Raw genomic sequence first — 13,819 nt, 5'->3', positions numbered from 1 at the left:
GGCAGCGTGAGCCCATCCCCCACACCCTCCCAGCTCAGACCTGCAGCTTGTGCAGGTGAGCCGGGCACCGACCTTGGCCCTTAGGCTTCGCCCACATCCGGGGATCAAGGTCACGGGCGAGGGCTTCCTTGCACCTCCCAGAGCCCAGGGATCCGATGGCAAAGTTTCAGGCCGGGTTGGGGCCAGCGCAGCTCTTGCAGGCCCTCGCCCTCTCGCACCTGCCTGGCCCGCCCTCGTTCGTGCCCTGCCCTACCAGGCCTGGGCGTGGGGTCCGTGGACGGTGCCCACCTGGTGCCTACTCACCTCTTGCGGACATGGTTCAGGCAGCAGGAGCCAGAGCAGCAAGGGCAGAGGAGAAACCCGGCAGGGTGTGGGGAGGAAAATATCCCCGAAACGCACACCCGCGCACAGGGGCCCTCCGTGGGGAGGCGGCTCGCAGCGCGGGGACGCCTCCCGCAGGACACCTGGATGCCCCAGCAGCCGCAGGGAACCGCCGCCGTCCGGGCGAGGCAAGGCTGACAGCTAGTGGCCCGAGCTGGGCGGGGCCCGGCTCCCCCGCCTCCCCAGCCCGCCCCGGCCCGCCCACCGGGTCCAGCAGCCGCCGGGGACACTCCACTCGCTCTGTTGCTGCTCCAGGCGGGGCTTTTGTCCCTGAGCGCCGCGGGGCGTGCAATAAGGGTCTGCGTCTCCTCCTTCCCCGACCAGTGTTATTAATTAAAAAGAATAACTAATAATAATGTTATTGCTATTATTGGTGGCTTTCCAGCCTCCAGCTTTGGCCCCAGAGAAAGAAAAGAGCTGTTCTTTTCCCTCTCCTAAGTGATGCCCTTGACAGGAGGGAAAAACCTCTGTTGCCTGAAGGGGTTTGGCCGTTAGTGGGAAGAAGGCCTTGGGCTGTCCACACGCGGGGTCACAGCAAAATTAGAAGCAATGAGCCCCTTCAAAGTCAACCGGGGGGGATGGGGAGGGCCTTTTCTTCTAGCAACCACTATTAGGTGCGTCCTGGAGAGCAGGGATGCCCCACGTAGTGTCTTAAGTCAACAGATACTCAGCTAAACTATGTAGACACACTTGATTCACTGTATCAACTCTGAAGTGTCAGGGCTGGGCTGCCCTGGAGAGCAGGATGAACACCCTACACAAATCCACTTTTTCTGCATATCAGGGTCAAAAAGAGAAAATACAAGAACAATCTGCGACTGCCTTGGAGGGTTATCAACTAGAGCTTGATGTTACTAGGCAATATAACAAAAGCTACCAGATCCAGAAGTTTTAAGCTAAAGAAGCGGGATTCTAAGCTTTGGGAGAACAGGAGCAGTATCTTCAACATCTCAGACTGATGGAAGAATTCCCAGTGTCAGGAATTCACACTATTCCCTTCTCTGTTGTCCATTCCTCTGTACACGCTCACAATAGATGTTCCACTTATTTTTGTGTAGGTACTGCCCAAATCTATACTTGTATGATGGGAATTGTATAATAGATCTGACAAATCAGAAATACCTCAAAGAATAGGGAGACACAATAGCTCTATACAAAAATAACTGGTGGATAATTGAGCACCATTTTAAAAAGCCCTATCAAATGATCTTCTGGGGAAGGAAATACTGGGAAAAAAGACAAGTAATGAGAGCGAAAATTTTCAAATTTAACTACCAACTGCAAAAATTAACTTACTATTTATCCATTGAGATAACATCACAATCCAGTTGCTTCAGTCTCAAAACAACTCTTTCCCCCCACTGTCCTCAGTTCACTATTAGCCCTTTTCACCCAAAGGATGATTACATGAATAGTCTAGCTGTTCTCCCTCCATTCCGTCAAGTTTATTCTGCCCATTGCCTTGAGAACAGTTTTTATAAAACACTATAACATGACATACTCCAGAACCTCCAGTGAATCCCCACTAATCTCCAGATAAATCTTCAACATTGCATAGAATTTTCATCCTTGCAATTTATCCACTCAACAGGATTTTACTGAATATATTCTATGTACCAGTCTCTATGATAGGTACTAGCATTACAGTGGTGAACAAAATAGACACTGTCCATGTCCGTATGAAACTTGAGGTCTACGGGGATTTTAAGGTCTTCTGCGATCTATGTTCTCCTACCTCTCCAGCATCATCTCTGGCTACTCCACTAAGCAGATGCTCTGCTGTAGACAGACTAATAGCATAGTATCCAGTCTCCCTCACTTTCATTGTGCTTCTCAAATGCCCTCCTCCCCACCCAAATTAATTTACATACCACCACCTCATGACAAGTTTGCCAGCTACCTAACCCACATTGATCTCTTTGTTCCTTCAATTTCTATAGTGTGTCATATTTTCAGAACCACCTATTTTTACTTAACATACTGTTTCGTGTTGCTATTTAATAGTTTTTGTTGTTACACTTAGTTAATGTTTCCTGTCTCCCCAACTGATTGAAAGCTCCTCAAAATCAGAGAGACTTAGATAGTCTCGTTGAATTGAATTTGTTCTGGAAGTACGTATATTATAGAATGTATATGATTCCAGACATCATATTATTAAGATAGAGAGGTCTCAGAATGGTGTGCCTTTCTACTTTTATCCTTGCAATTGATATCCAGTCCTTTTCTCTAGCTGCCACAATAGTTCTGAGGTCCTCGTAACCACACACCAGAAGTATAGGCACAATGCAAAAGCCTAATAATGAACAGATCTTACTCTTATCCTTAATACACGTATAACAGACTACACAGATGCTTATAAGACGCACTCATATGTAACTGTAAGTCTGAAATAAGACACCTTACACAATACTGTTAGGTACACAGATGGTACTCAGTATCTGACTGATTGGGCAGTTGGAAAATGCTAAGTTATTATCAAAGATCACCTTTGGCTAAAGAAAGGTTTCCCTATGAATTTAACTTTAGTCTTTCTGAGGTTCAGTATCAGTTCAGATTTTTAAATATATATATATATATATATGATTTGCTTATATTTTAGAGTTATCGTACTTTGAAATGCTTTTTAGGCTCTCACTCATGTCATCCCAGAATTTCTTCCCACAATCTTAGAAATCTAAAACTAACTCTTCCAACCACATAGCAATCAAGTTCTGTTTAGTAGCTTGAACATCCTAACAAATTTCTCATCTAAAACTCACTGAATATACTTTAGAAATCACTGTGAAAGCAAACGTAAGGGACAAGGCATTTTATGAGAAATGTTAAGTTCAACTTTTTTGAAATCAGAAAGTAAAGTATAGTTTCTTGGTTGAAATTATAAAAAGGAGTTTTTATAGACCAATGGGAAGAAACACATTGCAGACTGTGTTTTAAAAAAGATGTTACTATATGACTCTTGCCAAAAATACCCTTTCGACTTCCAATGGAAGGAAACAGTATATATCATTAGTGTTTTCTACTCTTTATTGATTTTTTAAAATAATTGAATATGGATTCTTACTCCCACAGCTTTTCAACTGCTGACTCACCATCACTTCTCATGCTGAACCTAAACTTCTCATGAATAGTATGAGAATAATTCTGTTTTCTACACAATGTCAAATTTAAAAAGACAGAGTAAGCTACTCAATAAATTTTCAGCAAATACCTTTATAATATTGATCATGTAATAGGCAATGAGAACGACCTGGCAAACAAGCTAGATAAGGTCCCTGTCCTCATAACACTTACATTCTACTGGGGAAGTCAGACAATATAGGTGGAGAAACTAAACCTGAGACTCTTCATTAATTCAAGACACTAAAGGGAGGTAAAATGATCCCAGGTCAGTAGCAACCCTGATGCCCCCCCCCCCCAATTTTATTTTGATGAAAGAATTCTAAATTTAGACCTCCAGGATTCTACAGATAGTGATCAAAAATGAGGTCATAATCAGAGACTACCAAATACACAAGGAAACAAGTCATTCTGAGTCAGCAGAAACAACACAGATAACATATGGATACTAAGTACTTCAAATATTGCAATTCCCAGATAACAAACATAAAATAAGAGATGACATACATAAATAATAAGTTAGGTAATAAAAGGTACACATCACAAAAATGAGCCAGAAAGAGATGATCAAAAATGACCAGTAAGTTTCAAAAAGAACCAAATAGAAATTTAAAATATCAACTGTTAAAATTTTTTTTTTAAATTCAATGGGTAGGTAAAACAGAAAATTAGTTAGAACCAAAGAACGAAGTAGTGAAATGGAAAATAAATATTTAAAAATTGCTAAGCATATAGCTCCAAAATATTAGGAGATGTATAATGCAAAAGAGAGGATGAGATATATAGAGAGGGGTGAGAAGGTCTAATGTATAATAGGAGTCCTAAGAGAGCCTAGAAAACATAGAGGAAAGACAACATTTGAAGAAATAACAACTGGGGACTTCTTTACGAAAAGACATAAATCCATAGACAAAGGAAATACAACATATCTCAAGCACGATGAATAAAAAGAAATGTAGACCTAGACACATTGTATTGAATTGACATTGAACAACACTCAAGACAGAGATCTAAAAAGCCTTCAAAGGGAAATGACATAGCCTACAAAGAAATAACAGACTTACAACAGATTTCTTGAAGGAAATGATGAAAGCCAGAGACAATGGAATCCTGATTAGACTGTTACAGGCATACCTCGTTTTATTGCTCTTCACAGATTCTGCATTTTCATCAACATCGAGCCAAGACCCTCCACCAGCAAAAAGATAACGACTCACTGAAGGGTCATATGAGAGTTAGCATTTTTTAGGAATGAAGTATTTTTCAATTAAGGTTTGCACCTTGTATTTTTCAGACAAAATGCTATTATTGCCCACTTAATAGACTACAGTAGAGTGTAAACATAACTTTTATATGCACTGGGAAACCAAAAAATTCATGTGGATTGTTTTATTGCGATATTTATCTCAGTGGTTTGGAAAATCTCCAAGGTATACCTATAACTATTCACTTAAAATTGTGTAAAAAGCGAAAAATATCTTTCAAAAATGAGGGCAAAATAAAGCTATTTTAAGATAAACAAATATTGCATTTACCACTAAAGGAATTTCTACATTATTTATATATAAGTATATACTGGGGGTGCCAAAAAAGTGTATACACATGACTTGTATTCATCTTTTGTTATCAGTATATATTATTACAATTTTAATACAGTTTTTTCCTTTCTTAAAATGTGTATACATTTTTTGGCACCCTCTGTATCATATCTAAATATATTTAAATGACCCTTGTTAAAAGGTCTGAGAGGTGGAAGAAAGAACGAGGGGAAATTTTTGTTTAGGTGTAAATAAACCTAACTAAAGATTGATACAGTCAAAATGACAAACTAGAATAATCTTTTCTTTGAAAAGATTAACAAAATGAATAACCTTTAGTGATATTAATTAAGGAAAAAAGATAAGGCAAAAATGAACAAAATTAGAAAGAGACACCTAATTACAGATAGAGCAGATGTTTAAAAGAGGCTGTGGACTGGAATTCTGCTTCTGGCCATTATAACATAACAAGGATAGGACTTACCTTCCCAACACCAAACAACTAAAACTCTGAATAAAATACACAAAACAACTATTTTTAGGGATTCGACAATCAGAAGCTCAGAACAGTGATCCTTTAAAAAGGGGAAGCAGGACGGATGGGTGGCTCAGTTGGTTAGAGGGCGAGCTCTGGGCAATGGGGCTGCCAGTTCCATTTCCACATGGGCCAGCAAGCTGTGCCCTCTGCAACTAGAATGAAGTCAATGAGCTGCCGGTGAGCTCCCGGGTGGCCAGATGGCTCAGTTGGTTGAAGCACCAGCTCTCAACCACAAGGTTGCCGATTCGACTTCCGCAAGGGATTGGGGGCAGCGCCCCCTGCAACTAAAATTGAACACAGCACCTTGAGCTGAGCTGCAGCTGAGCTCCTGGATATACCATGCTGTGAAGCAGAAGAAACGATGTAGAGAAAGAGTTCCAGGACTGCACGTCCTCTAGAGACATGGTGCTAGGCTTTATATTTATATACATATATACATATATACATATATACATACATACATACATACATACATATATATATATATATATATATGGTGAAACTCCACAAGTATAGGTAAAATGATCAAAATGTTGAAAGCTGAACAATTTGTATGGTTTACACAGGGCTGGGAGATAAATTTGAGTTCTGGCCACGCACAGTGGTGATTCATTGATGATAACTGAAGGCATTCAGTGGAGACCCCATACGGGCCACACCTTAGTAGGGAGGCCAAAAATGCTAGTAGGGAGTAAAATGGACACTCCATCCACCCTAGCAAAGCTTAAAACAGGCCTTGAAGGGATTGAACTGATCTGTAAATAACTAATTGCCTATAGAATGGAGAATAACCATTTTAAAGGAAGACAAACAAGCGAAACTAGAAAATACATCACTTAAGGATAAATTCTTGTATCATATGATAAATTATTTTCTTAAGCAAGAGAATTCTTTAGACCACACTGTAACTCAATGACATAGCAGTCTCTGCTATGGCAACAGCTGCTGGACTGGAGTCAGGACCTGGACACAGGCTAGGCATTGAGTTCTTTCTCTAGAGAATTTGGATGGGAACAGAGGTCACTTATTAGTCACTGTGAGGCCTTTGACCTGGGAAATGAGGTGCTTTGAACTGAATTTTATGTCCCCAGCAAAATTTGTTAAAGTCCTACTCCCCAGTGTGATGGTGTTCAGATGGTGTTTAGTGCCCTTATAAGAAGAGACACCAGAGGACGGGCTCTCTCTCTCTCTCTCTCTCTCTCTCTCTCTCTCTCTCTCTCTCTCTCTCTCTCTCTCTCTCTCTCTCTCTCTCTCTTCCTCCCTTCCTCTCCCTCTCCCCTTAACATGTAAGGACACAGCAAGAAGATTGCCATCTAAAGAGAGCTCATTGTGCTGGTACCTTCATCTTTGACTTCTAGCCTTGTGAACTGTGAAATAATATTTTTTGTTGTTTAAGCCACCCAGTCTATGGTATGTTTTTGTGGCAGCCTGAGCTGACTAAGGCAAATACAGAACTCTGTGATTATACTAAAAACCATTGAATTGTATGCTATGTGAATAAAATTGTTTTTAAAAAGTTTAATTAATAAAATTACTATTGTTTGCTGGCTTCAAATTGCACATGATAAAAATAATATCTACTTCACAAGGTTATTATGAACTGTAAGTACAACAATGTGTATGAAAGAACTTTTTAATATAGACAATTGAACACGTGGTAATTATTTACTTGGTTAATAATGGGCATGTTTTGTGGGCCCTACCCTTTAATATCCAATTAGGATCCCATTTTTCATCTAGGGAGCTTCTCAACTAATGCTTGAAGACACCAATCTAATTGTCCACAACTTCCATTGCGAAACCTGTGTTCAATTCATCTGAGCCTCCTAACTTTGCCCACATCTAACCAGCTTGAGTCATCCCACACTTAAAATGGCTGTTTGGAGGTAGAACGTACTGCTGCATTTGATGTCAGGTAACTTCTTAAGAATTATGTTCTGAATTATTTCTATTCTATCCTTTAGTAAGTAGTAAATTCTTTACTTATTATAGAGGGGACTTAACATAATGAAACCGTTAGCTGGAAGCAGAGAATTAAAGGCTGGTTGGTCATGCAGCATGCTGGAAAAGTTACATAGAAGTTGGCAGCAATTTGGGGGAAAATTGGACTGAAAATGGAGAGATAAAGTCAAAACATTGGAATGAGTAATCAAGTTGAAATGCAGGCCCCAATGTGAAACTTGAAAGGTGTCTACTCTAGAAATGAAGGCCAGTGGCCGGGTTTGGTAGAGCAGAGCAGAGATGTTAAATATTTCAGATGTAGAAATATAGATTTTAGGGATGTTAAATATTTCAGATGTAGGCTCCATCATGAAAGGAAATCAGCACAAGGCAACCAAAGCAGAGATAAGAACAGATTCTAGCCCCTAGCAGGAGTCAGAAAAAAAGTGCCAGCTGTCCAAAGGCACCCAATCCAGGAACCAGTGCCTTGAAAACAAAATAAAACAAAACAGAAAAACAAGAAACACAAGGTAGTCAAGCAGCCTGAAAAGAAGGAATCTGGATGTTCACTGGCACAGTTGAGGGGAGGGGAGTGGCAACCAGTTCATTCTAATTGTCCGGGACTACCGTCTGCTGCTGGCTGGGGTCTCCTTAGTTCCAGGAGAGAGGTGAGACATCCAATAAATACCGGACGCCCATTCCAAACACCGCAGTTAGGCCACAAAGTGCACAGGAGCCACAGGAAGTTCTCGCTGTTCTGTTTCACTTACGATGCATTTGTTGGAGTATTGAAGACACATTTTGCAAACCCTCTCAGTCATTGTTTAGATATGTTAAATCACACCAAAAGGAACCTGCAGCCCGGTGATGGCATGGCTGCCTGGATGACTGAACTGTTCTATCTGTCTCCACTCTGTGACTGTAGGGAATTCCTAAATGACATGAAAAAAGTGACCTGGTCTATAGCTTGTGACTAAACTCCAAATCTGATATTTCTAATGGCCTAAAAAATGTCCCTAATCACTAAGACTCAACATTATATGCTACAGAAATTAGAATAGAAATTTCTAATATTAGCAATATTCCTAATATACGGGCAGGAAGCTCTTGCTAATAGGATCAAAGGAATGTCAAGTGCTGATGAGAAGATTACATTGATGCTATGATTTGGTTGAAGAGCCAAGCTAGTGGAGCACAAAAGTAAATATTACCTGAAAGGAGTATGAAACTCCAGTTTGCATAGTCTGGCATGGTGATTTTTACACCACATAATTGTGAAGCCCCACATGATACAATATTGAGAGGGTGTGAGGCCAAGTAAGTCAGAATACTAAAGAGTGTTTCAAAGATCCCATAAATGTGGACAACGAATCCATTTCTGGTGTAGGTAAAATTACTAGTGACATCTTTTATAACATCTTTTTTTTCTCTCAGCAGTAAAGGTTTTATTCCATCATCTTTTCCCATAGTTTCTGCTGAAAAGAATGCAGTCTTACTGCTGACCTTTAAAGGTAAAATGTCTTTTCCTGTCTATTATCATTATCTTTAGTTTTCAACAATGATATACCTGTGTGATTTTATTTTATTTTACCCGGCTTGGGTTCAGTGGTCTTTTAAAAAATTTTTGGATAATGTCTTCATATATTTCTTCTGGCTCATTCTGTTTTCTCTCTTCTCTTTCTCTCTCACTCTCTCTGTCTCTGTCTCGCTCTCTCGTTACAAATATGTTAGATTGTTTTTAGACTGTTTGTGTTCCACATGTCTCTTATTCTCTGTTCTTTTTTTCTCCTTAATTTTTTCTCTCTCTGTCTCAAGTTGGATAGTTTCTGTTGACCTGTCCTTAAATTCACTAACTGGCTTTGCTGTGTCTTCTCTGTTAAACTCATCTAAAGTGTTTGTTAATTTCAGATAGCATGTTTTTAGTTTTCAGAATGTGCATTTGATTCTTTTTTTATAGATGTTAATTCTCTGTTGGATGTATCTAGCTCTTCATCTATTTTTCCGTATTTACTTTATTAATCATGGTTTGAGTTAAAGTCTTTGTCGTTTAACTCTAACATGTGACCATCTGTGACTCTGCTTGTATTGTCTGGTTTTTATCTTGATTATTGGCCATAGTTTCCTTTCTTTTCCCACATTTTGTAATTCTGATTGATGCCAGACATTGTATGGAAGAGAATCCAAAGGCTACAGATGATATCATCTTCCACCAAATAGGCAGATCCCCTCAACCCAAACAGAGATTACTATTTGGACCTATTTCTCGGGTGTGGCCCTTCTGGCTTTTCATTGAAAGCCTGGCTGTGTCTCTGTCATTTCATCTCTTCAGAGTCAGTTCTGCCTTTCAGAGGTTTTGAGTTAAACTTTTTGCCCTCGGATTCCAAGCAGTTTCAATATTGAGGAAATGTCTTGAGTGAGTAACTGGCTATTTGTGGCAGGGCCTCTCCTTCTAGCAAGATTTTTGTCTCCTAAGCACTATGAAACTGGGATATTTCACTCTGCCTGTTAGAAGCTTCTAGCCAAGTCCCCTAGTGTCCTGCCTCACCCAGGAATCAGCAAATGCTCCTTTGTATTTGATTCTCTACTAGTTTACAATCTGTCCAGCCAGCCCCACACAACCACCAAAAATTCCACTTGTTTCTCTTTTCCCTAGAGGGGTCCCTCTTCCAGAATTGGCAAAAATCCCCAGAGAAGAGAATGGCCAGAAATTGTCACCTAGGAAAGGGTCTTCCCTCTCTGGAACTTTAGTTCATATAGTACTCATTGTTCCCACAGCTTTCTTGATATCTTTTAAACTATGACTTTTGTAACTTATGCTTTCCTCTCCTAGTTTTATAGCAAAAGCACTGGCCTGCCATGAGCCACCTAGAAGCAGAAGTCAGAAATTGGCCTGTATTGTTTTTCGAAAGGTTGTTCATCAAAGTTGAGACCTCATAAATAGAACCCCTTAACCGGTCCGGATACGAGGTTGTCTTCAGTCATCTCCCCATTACAATGGTCCTTCCCTTACTACAAATACTGATGCTACATCATTAATGATTCACCTTTGGTTGTCACTGTCTTTCCTAATGTGTTACTCTTTGCTTCCTCCAAACCATTCTTCCCATTTCTCCTCCCATTCACCACCTAGACACACACACACACACACACACACACACACACACACACACAAATACATACTGTGTTTCAACAATATTACATGTAGGTCCCTCAAATAAGTCATGATTTCCTCTGCCTGGAATGCTGATTCCTTCCTTATTTTTATAACTAACTCTTCCTCATGTTTTCAGAGTCATCCCCTTTACTGGAAGCTTTCCTTGTTCCCACCCATTCCTTCCTTCTCTAATTCCAATCATTGTTCTGTAACACTGTCAGAGCACCACCTTGTGTAGAAATGATGTTTACAGATTGGATTTGATTCTTCCCTGTATCACATCCCCCTTCACACAAAATAGGCTCCTTAAGAGTGGAAGTTTGGTCTCATTGGTCTTTTTTTTTTTTTAAGATTTTTTTTATTGGGGAAGGGGAACAGGACTTTATTGGGGAACAGTGTGTACTTCCAGGACTTTTTTCCAAGTCAAGTTGTTGTCCTTTCAATCTTAGTTGTGGAGGGCGCAGCTCAGCTCCAGGTCCAGTTGCCGTTACTAGTTGCAGGGGGCACAGCCCACCATTCCTTAAGGGAGTTGAACCGGCAACCTTGTGGTTGAGAGGACGCGCTCCAACCAACTGAGCCATCTGGGAGCTCAGCAGCAGCTCAGCTCAAGGTGCCATGTTCAATCTTAGTTGCAGGGGCGCTGCCCACCATCCCTTGCGGGACTCGAGGAATTGAACTGGCAACCTTGTGGTTGAGAGCCCACTGGCCCATGTGGGAATCGAACTGGCAGCCTTCGGAATTAGGAGCATGGAGCTCCAACCGCCTGAGCCACTGGGCCGTCCCCTCATTGGTCTTTTTGTCTCCTGCACCTCATGCAATGTTTGGTATTAATATTGGGTGGACTTTACTCTCTCCAGTGTTCCATGCTGCCTTGTTCCACTAGAATAGCAGGGCCATTAGAAGCCTCATCTCCAGGGCTGTTTGACATTGATTGTTTTAAGGTATATTTCCTAAGGTCACACAAGTGCCAAAACATGAAGAAAGCAGTAATTCTTCTTGGAGTAAAGTGGAATCACCAATGATTTATTCTTTCTTAATGATAACACTAGCTAACACTTACATAACTTGTTTCATCTTTATAATCACCTTCCGAGGGAGGCAGTATTGTTTCCCCCATTTTCCAGGGGAGTAAAGTGAAGCAGAGAGAGGTTAAATAAGTGCCTGGATATGGGTTGTCTGGTTCCAGGGACTATGAAATTAACCACTGTGCTATCCTTCATGCCTTCCTGCCTCCCTTGTCCCTTTCTCTTAAATTTTAACTACTAAGTAAGATATTAATATATCCATATTATAAAAAATTCAGAAACGAAGCAAATGACCACTTTAATCCAACTTTCGCCCAAGTCCAACTTTCTTCCCCAGAGATAATCACTGCTATTTGTTTGATGGGTATCCTTCAAGATCTTTTTTCTTTGTTTATATACATATATAATTGTATGTATGTGTACATATACAGAGAGATATTTTTCTACAGATTGCTGTTTTCATTTAACAATTTGTCTTAAAGACCTTTCCATATTAAGCCATATAGGTCTATTTTATTCTTTGCTGCAGAGTATGGATGTATCCCATAGTATGGATGTGTCATAGTTTAGTTAACCATTTTTCCTTTCTTGATAAGTCATGTTGTTGTTTTTTATTTCACTGTTATAAACAATGCTACATTGAATATCCTTGAATGTGTCTCTTCATGATTACTTGCAAATGTATGTCTAGGAAAGACACTTAGAAATAAAATCGCTGCAGCTGAAGGTTGCATCGATTTTTTTTTAACGGTAACTCACAAGTTGCTCTCCGGTGAACAGTGACTTTTATTGATTGCCACTGACAGACTGCAAGAGTTGAGGCTGCTGTGTTTCCAGGAAATCAATGCTGTATATAAGCACTCACACTCTAACACGGGACGGAAAGCCCAGGTCTTCTCTGGTCATGACTTCATCTTCAGCAGGGAGGAGTTTTGATATAAGTTGTAGAACAGATAAAGTCCTTGAGAACACACAATGAGAATTTCCCAAAAAAGGTGGCAGTGGGTCAAAGCTTTCTTTCTCCTCTTGAGTCTCTCTTTTCTGTATTTTGTAACCTGTGTGATCAGACCAAGCCTACGGGTGTCCCCTTATCCCTGAAAGGTCACACTGGACAGGGCAGGGTTCAGGGTGAAGAGAGCATAGCGTGAGCAGTTCGGGAAAATTCTGCTCGAATCCTTTAAGGAAGATGAGGGCAAGAGACCAGAGCATATGAGGACTAAAGATTTAGCTAGAAGTAGTATGCAATTGCCTGAGGGTCCCTTGTATACACTTCTCATAACTCTAGAAAAGTCACAGTAGTAGTGGCTAGTGGTTTTTAGTGACATCAGAACCACTCACTTCTCATGAGATACAACCAGCAAGTATTTGAATAAATTTCTTTCCTTAAATGATTTTCAAATTTGATGCAAATACTAGTGTTATTTTATATATGTTATTTATGTTATTTTCAATGCTATGAACATATATTACTTACGTTATTTTAAATTTTGTTTTACTTGAATGTACTCAGTATTGTAAGTTGATGTTACTCTCTGAGCCCTTTTTAAATAATAAATGGAGCTCAATTCTTGCACTTTCACTGGGTGTTCTAATGATAAACAAGCTGCATTTTAAATATAAGATTAAAACTGCGGAACTCTCTGATATCAAACTAAGTGACAAAATTTATAATCATATAACCAGAGATTAGCATCACAGTGTAACTTATTAAATTTCCAAAATCCAAATATGCTCTTTCCATATGTGTTTGTTCAGGGAAAAACAAAGGCATTTATGGCCTAAAAATTTTATTGGTGCTTTTCTCTGTTATCCTAGTTAGGTTACCATAAAGATTTCAATTGTTATCAGCAATTCTAGCTCTGTCTTACTAGTACATACTTAGTATTAATAATTCAAAGCATAAATACTAGGATGTTCTGCATAAGTTAAGGCTACCCATTTGTGAAACTAGGAAGTGAGAATGTCCTGAGTTTTAATACTGCCACCTTCAGGACGAGTCTTTATTCAGGAATTCTAGAAAGCTAAAAATTAAATAAAAATTTTAATTTAACTAAATTTAATAAATTTAATTTAGTTGCCCTACCCTTCCCCCCCAAAAGTTGCCATTTATCACATACTCTGGACC

The 13,819-nt window shown here is 39.8% G+C and overlaps 1 protein-coding gene across 2 annotated transcripts in view; it reads right to left on the bottom strand.

Annotated features, from left to right (window-relative positions):
- ABLIM1 (actin binding LIM protein 1) overlaps positions 1 to 13,819 on the bottom strand; it is a 290,923-nt gene that overhangs the window by 259,930 nt on the left and 17,174 nt on the right. Inside the window, exon 1 of one of the 2 annotated variants that reach the window (XM_074339008.2) lies at positions 304 to 536. The exons of the other annotated variant lie outside the window; for it this stretch is intronic. Within the exon in view, the coding sequence (XP_074195109.2) occupies positions 304 to 316 (13 nt within the window). The 5' untranslated portion in view covers positions 317 to 536. Of the gene's footprint in view, positions 1 to 303; positions 537 to 13,819 lie in introns of those variants that run through there. 2 annotated transcript variants of the gene reach the window in all.

The sequence above is a fragment of the Rhinolophus sinicus genome, chromosome 15 (assembly GCF_057876585.1).
Source record: "Rhinolophus sinicus isolate RSI-liver-muscle chromosome 15, RSI-T2T, whole genome shotgun sequence".
Classification (NCBI taxonomy): domain Eukaryota; kingdom Metazoa; phylum Chordata; class Mammalia; order Chiroptera; family Rhinolophidae; genus Rhinolophus; species Rhinolophus sinicus.
The sequence above is the reverse complement of the archived record's forward strand: the minus strand, read 5'-3'. Positions and strand labels throughout refer to the sequence as shown.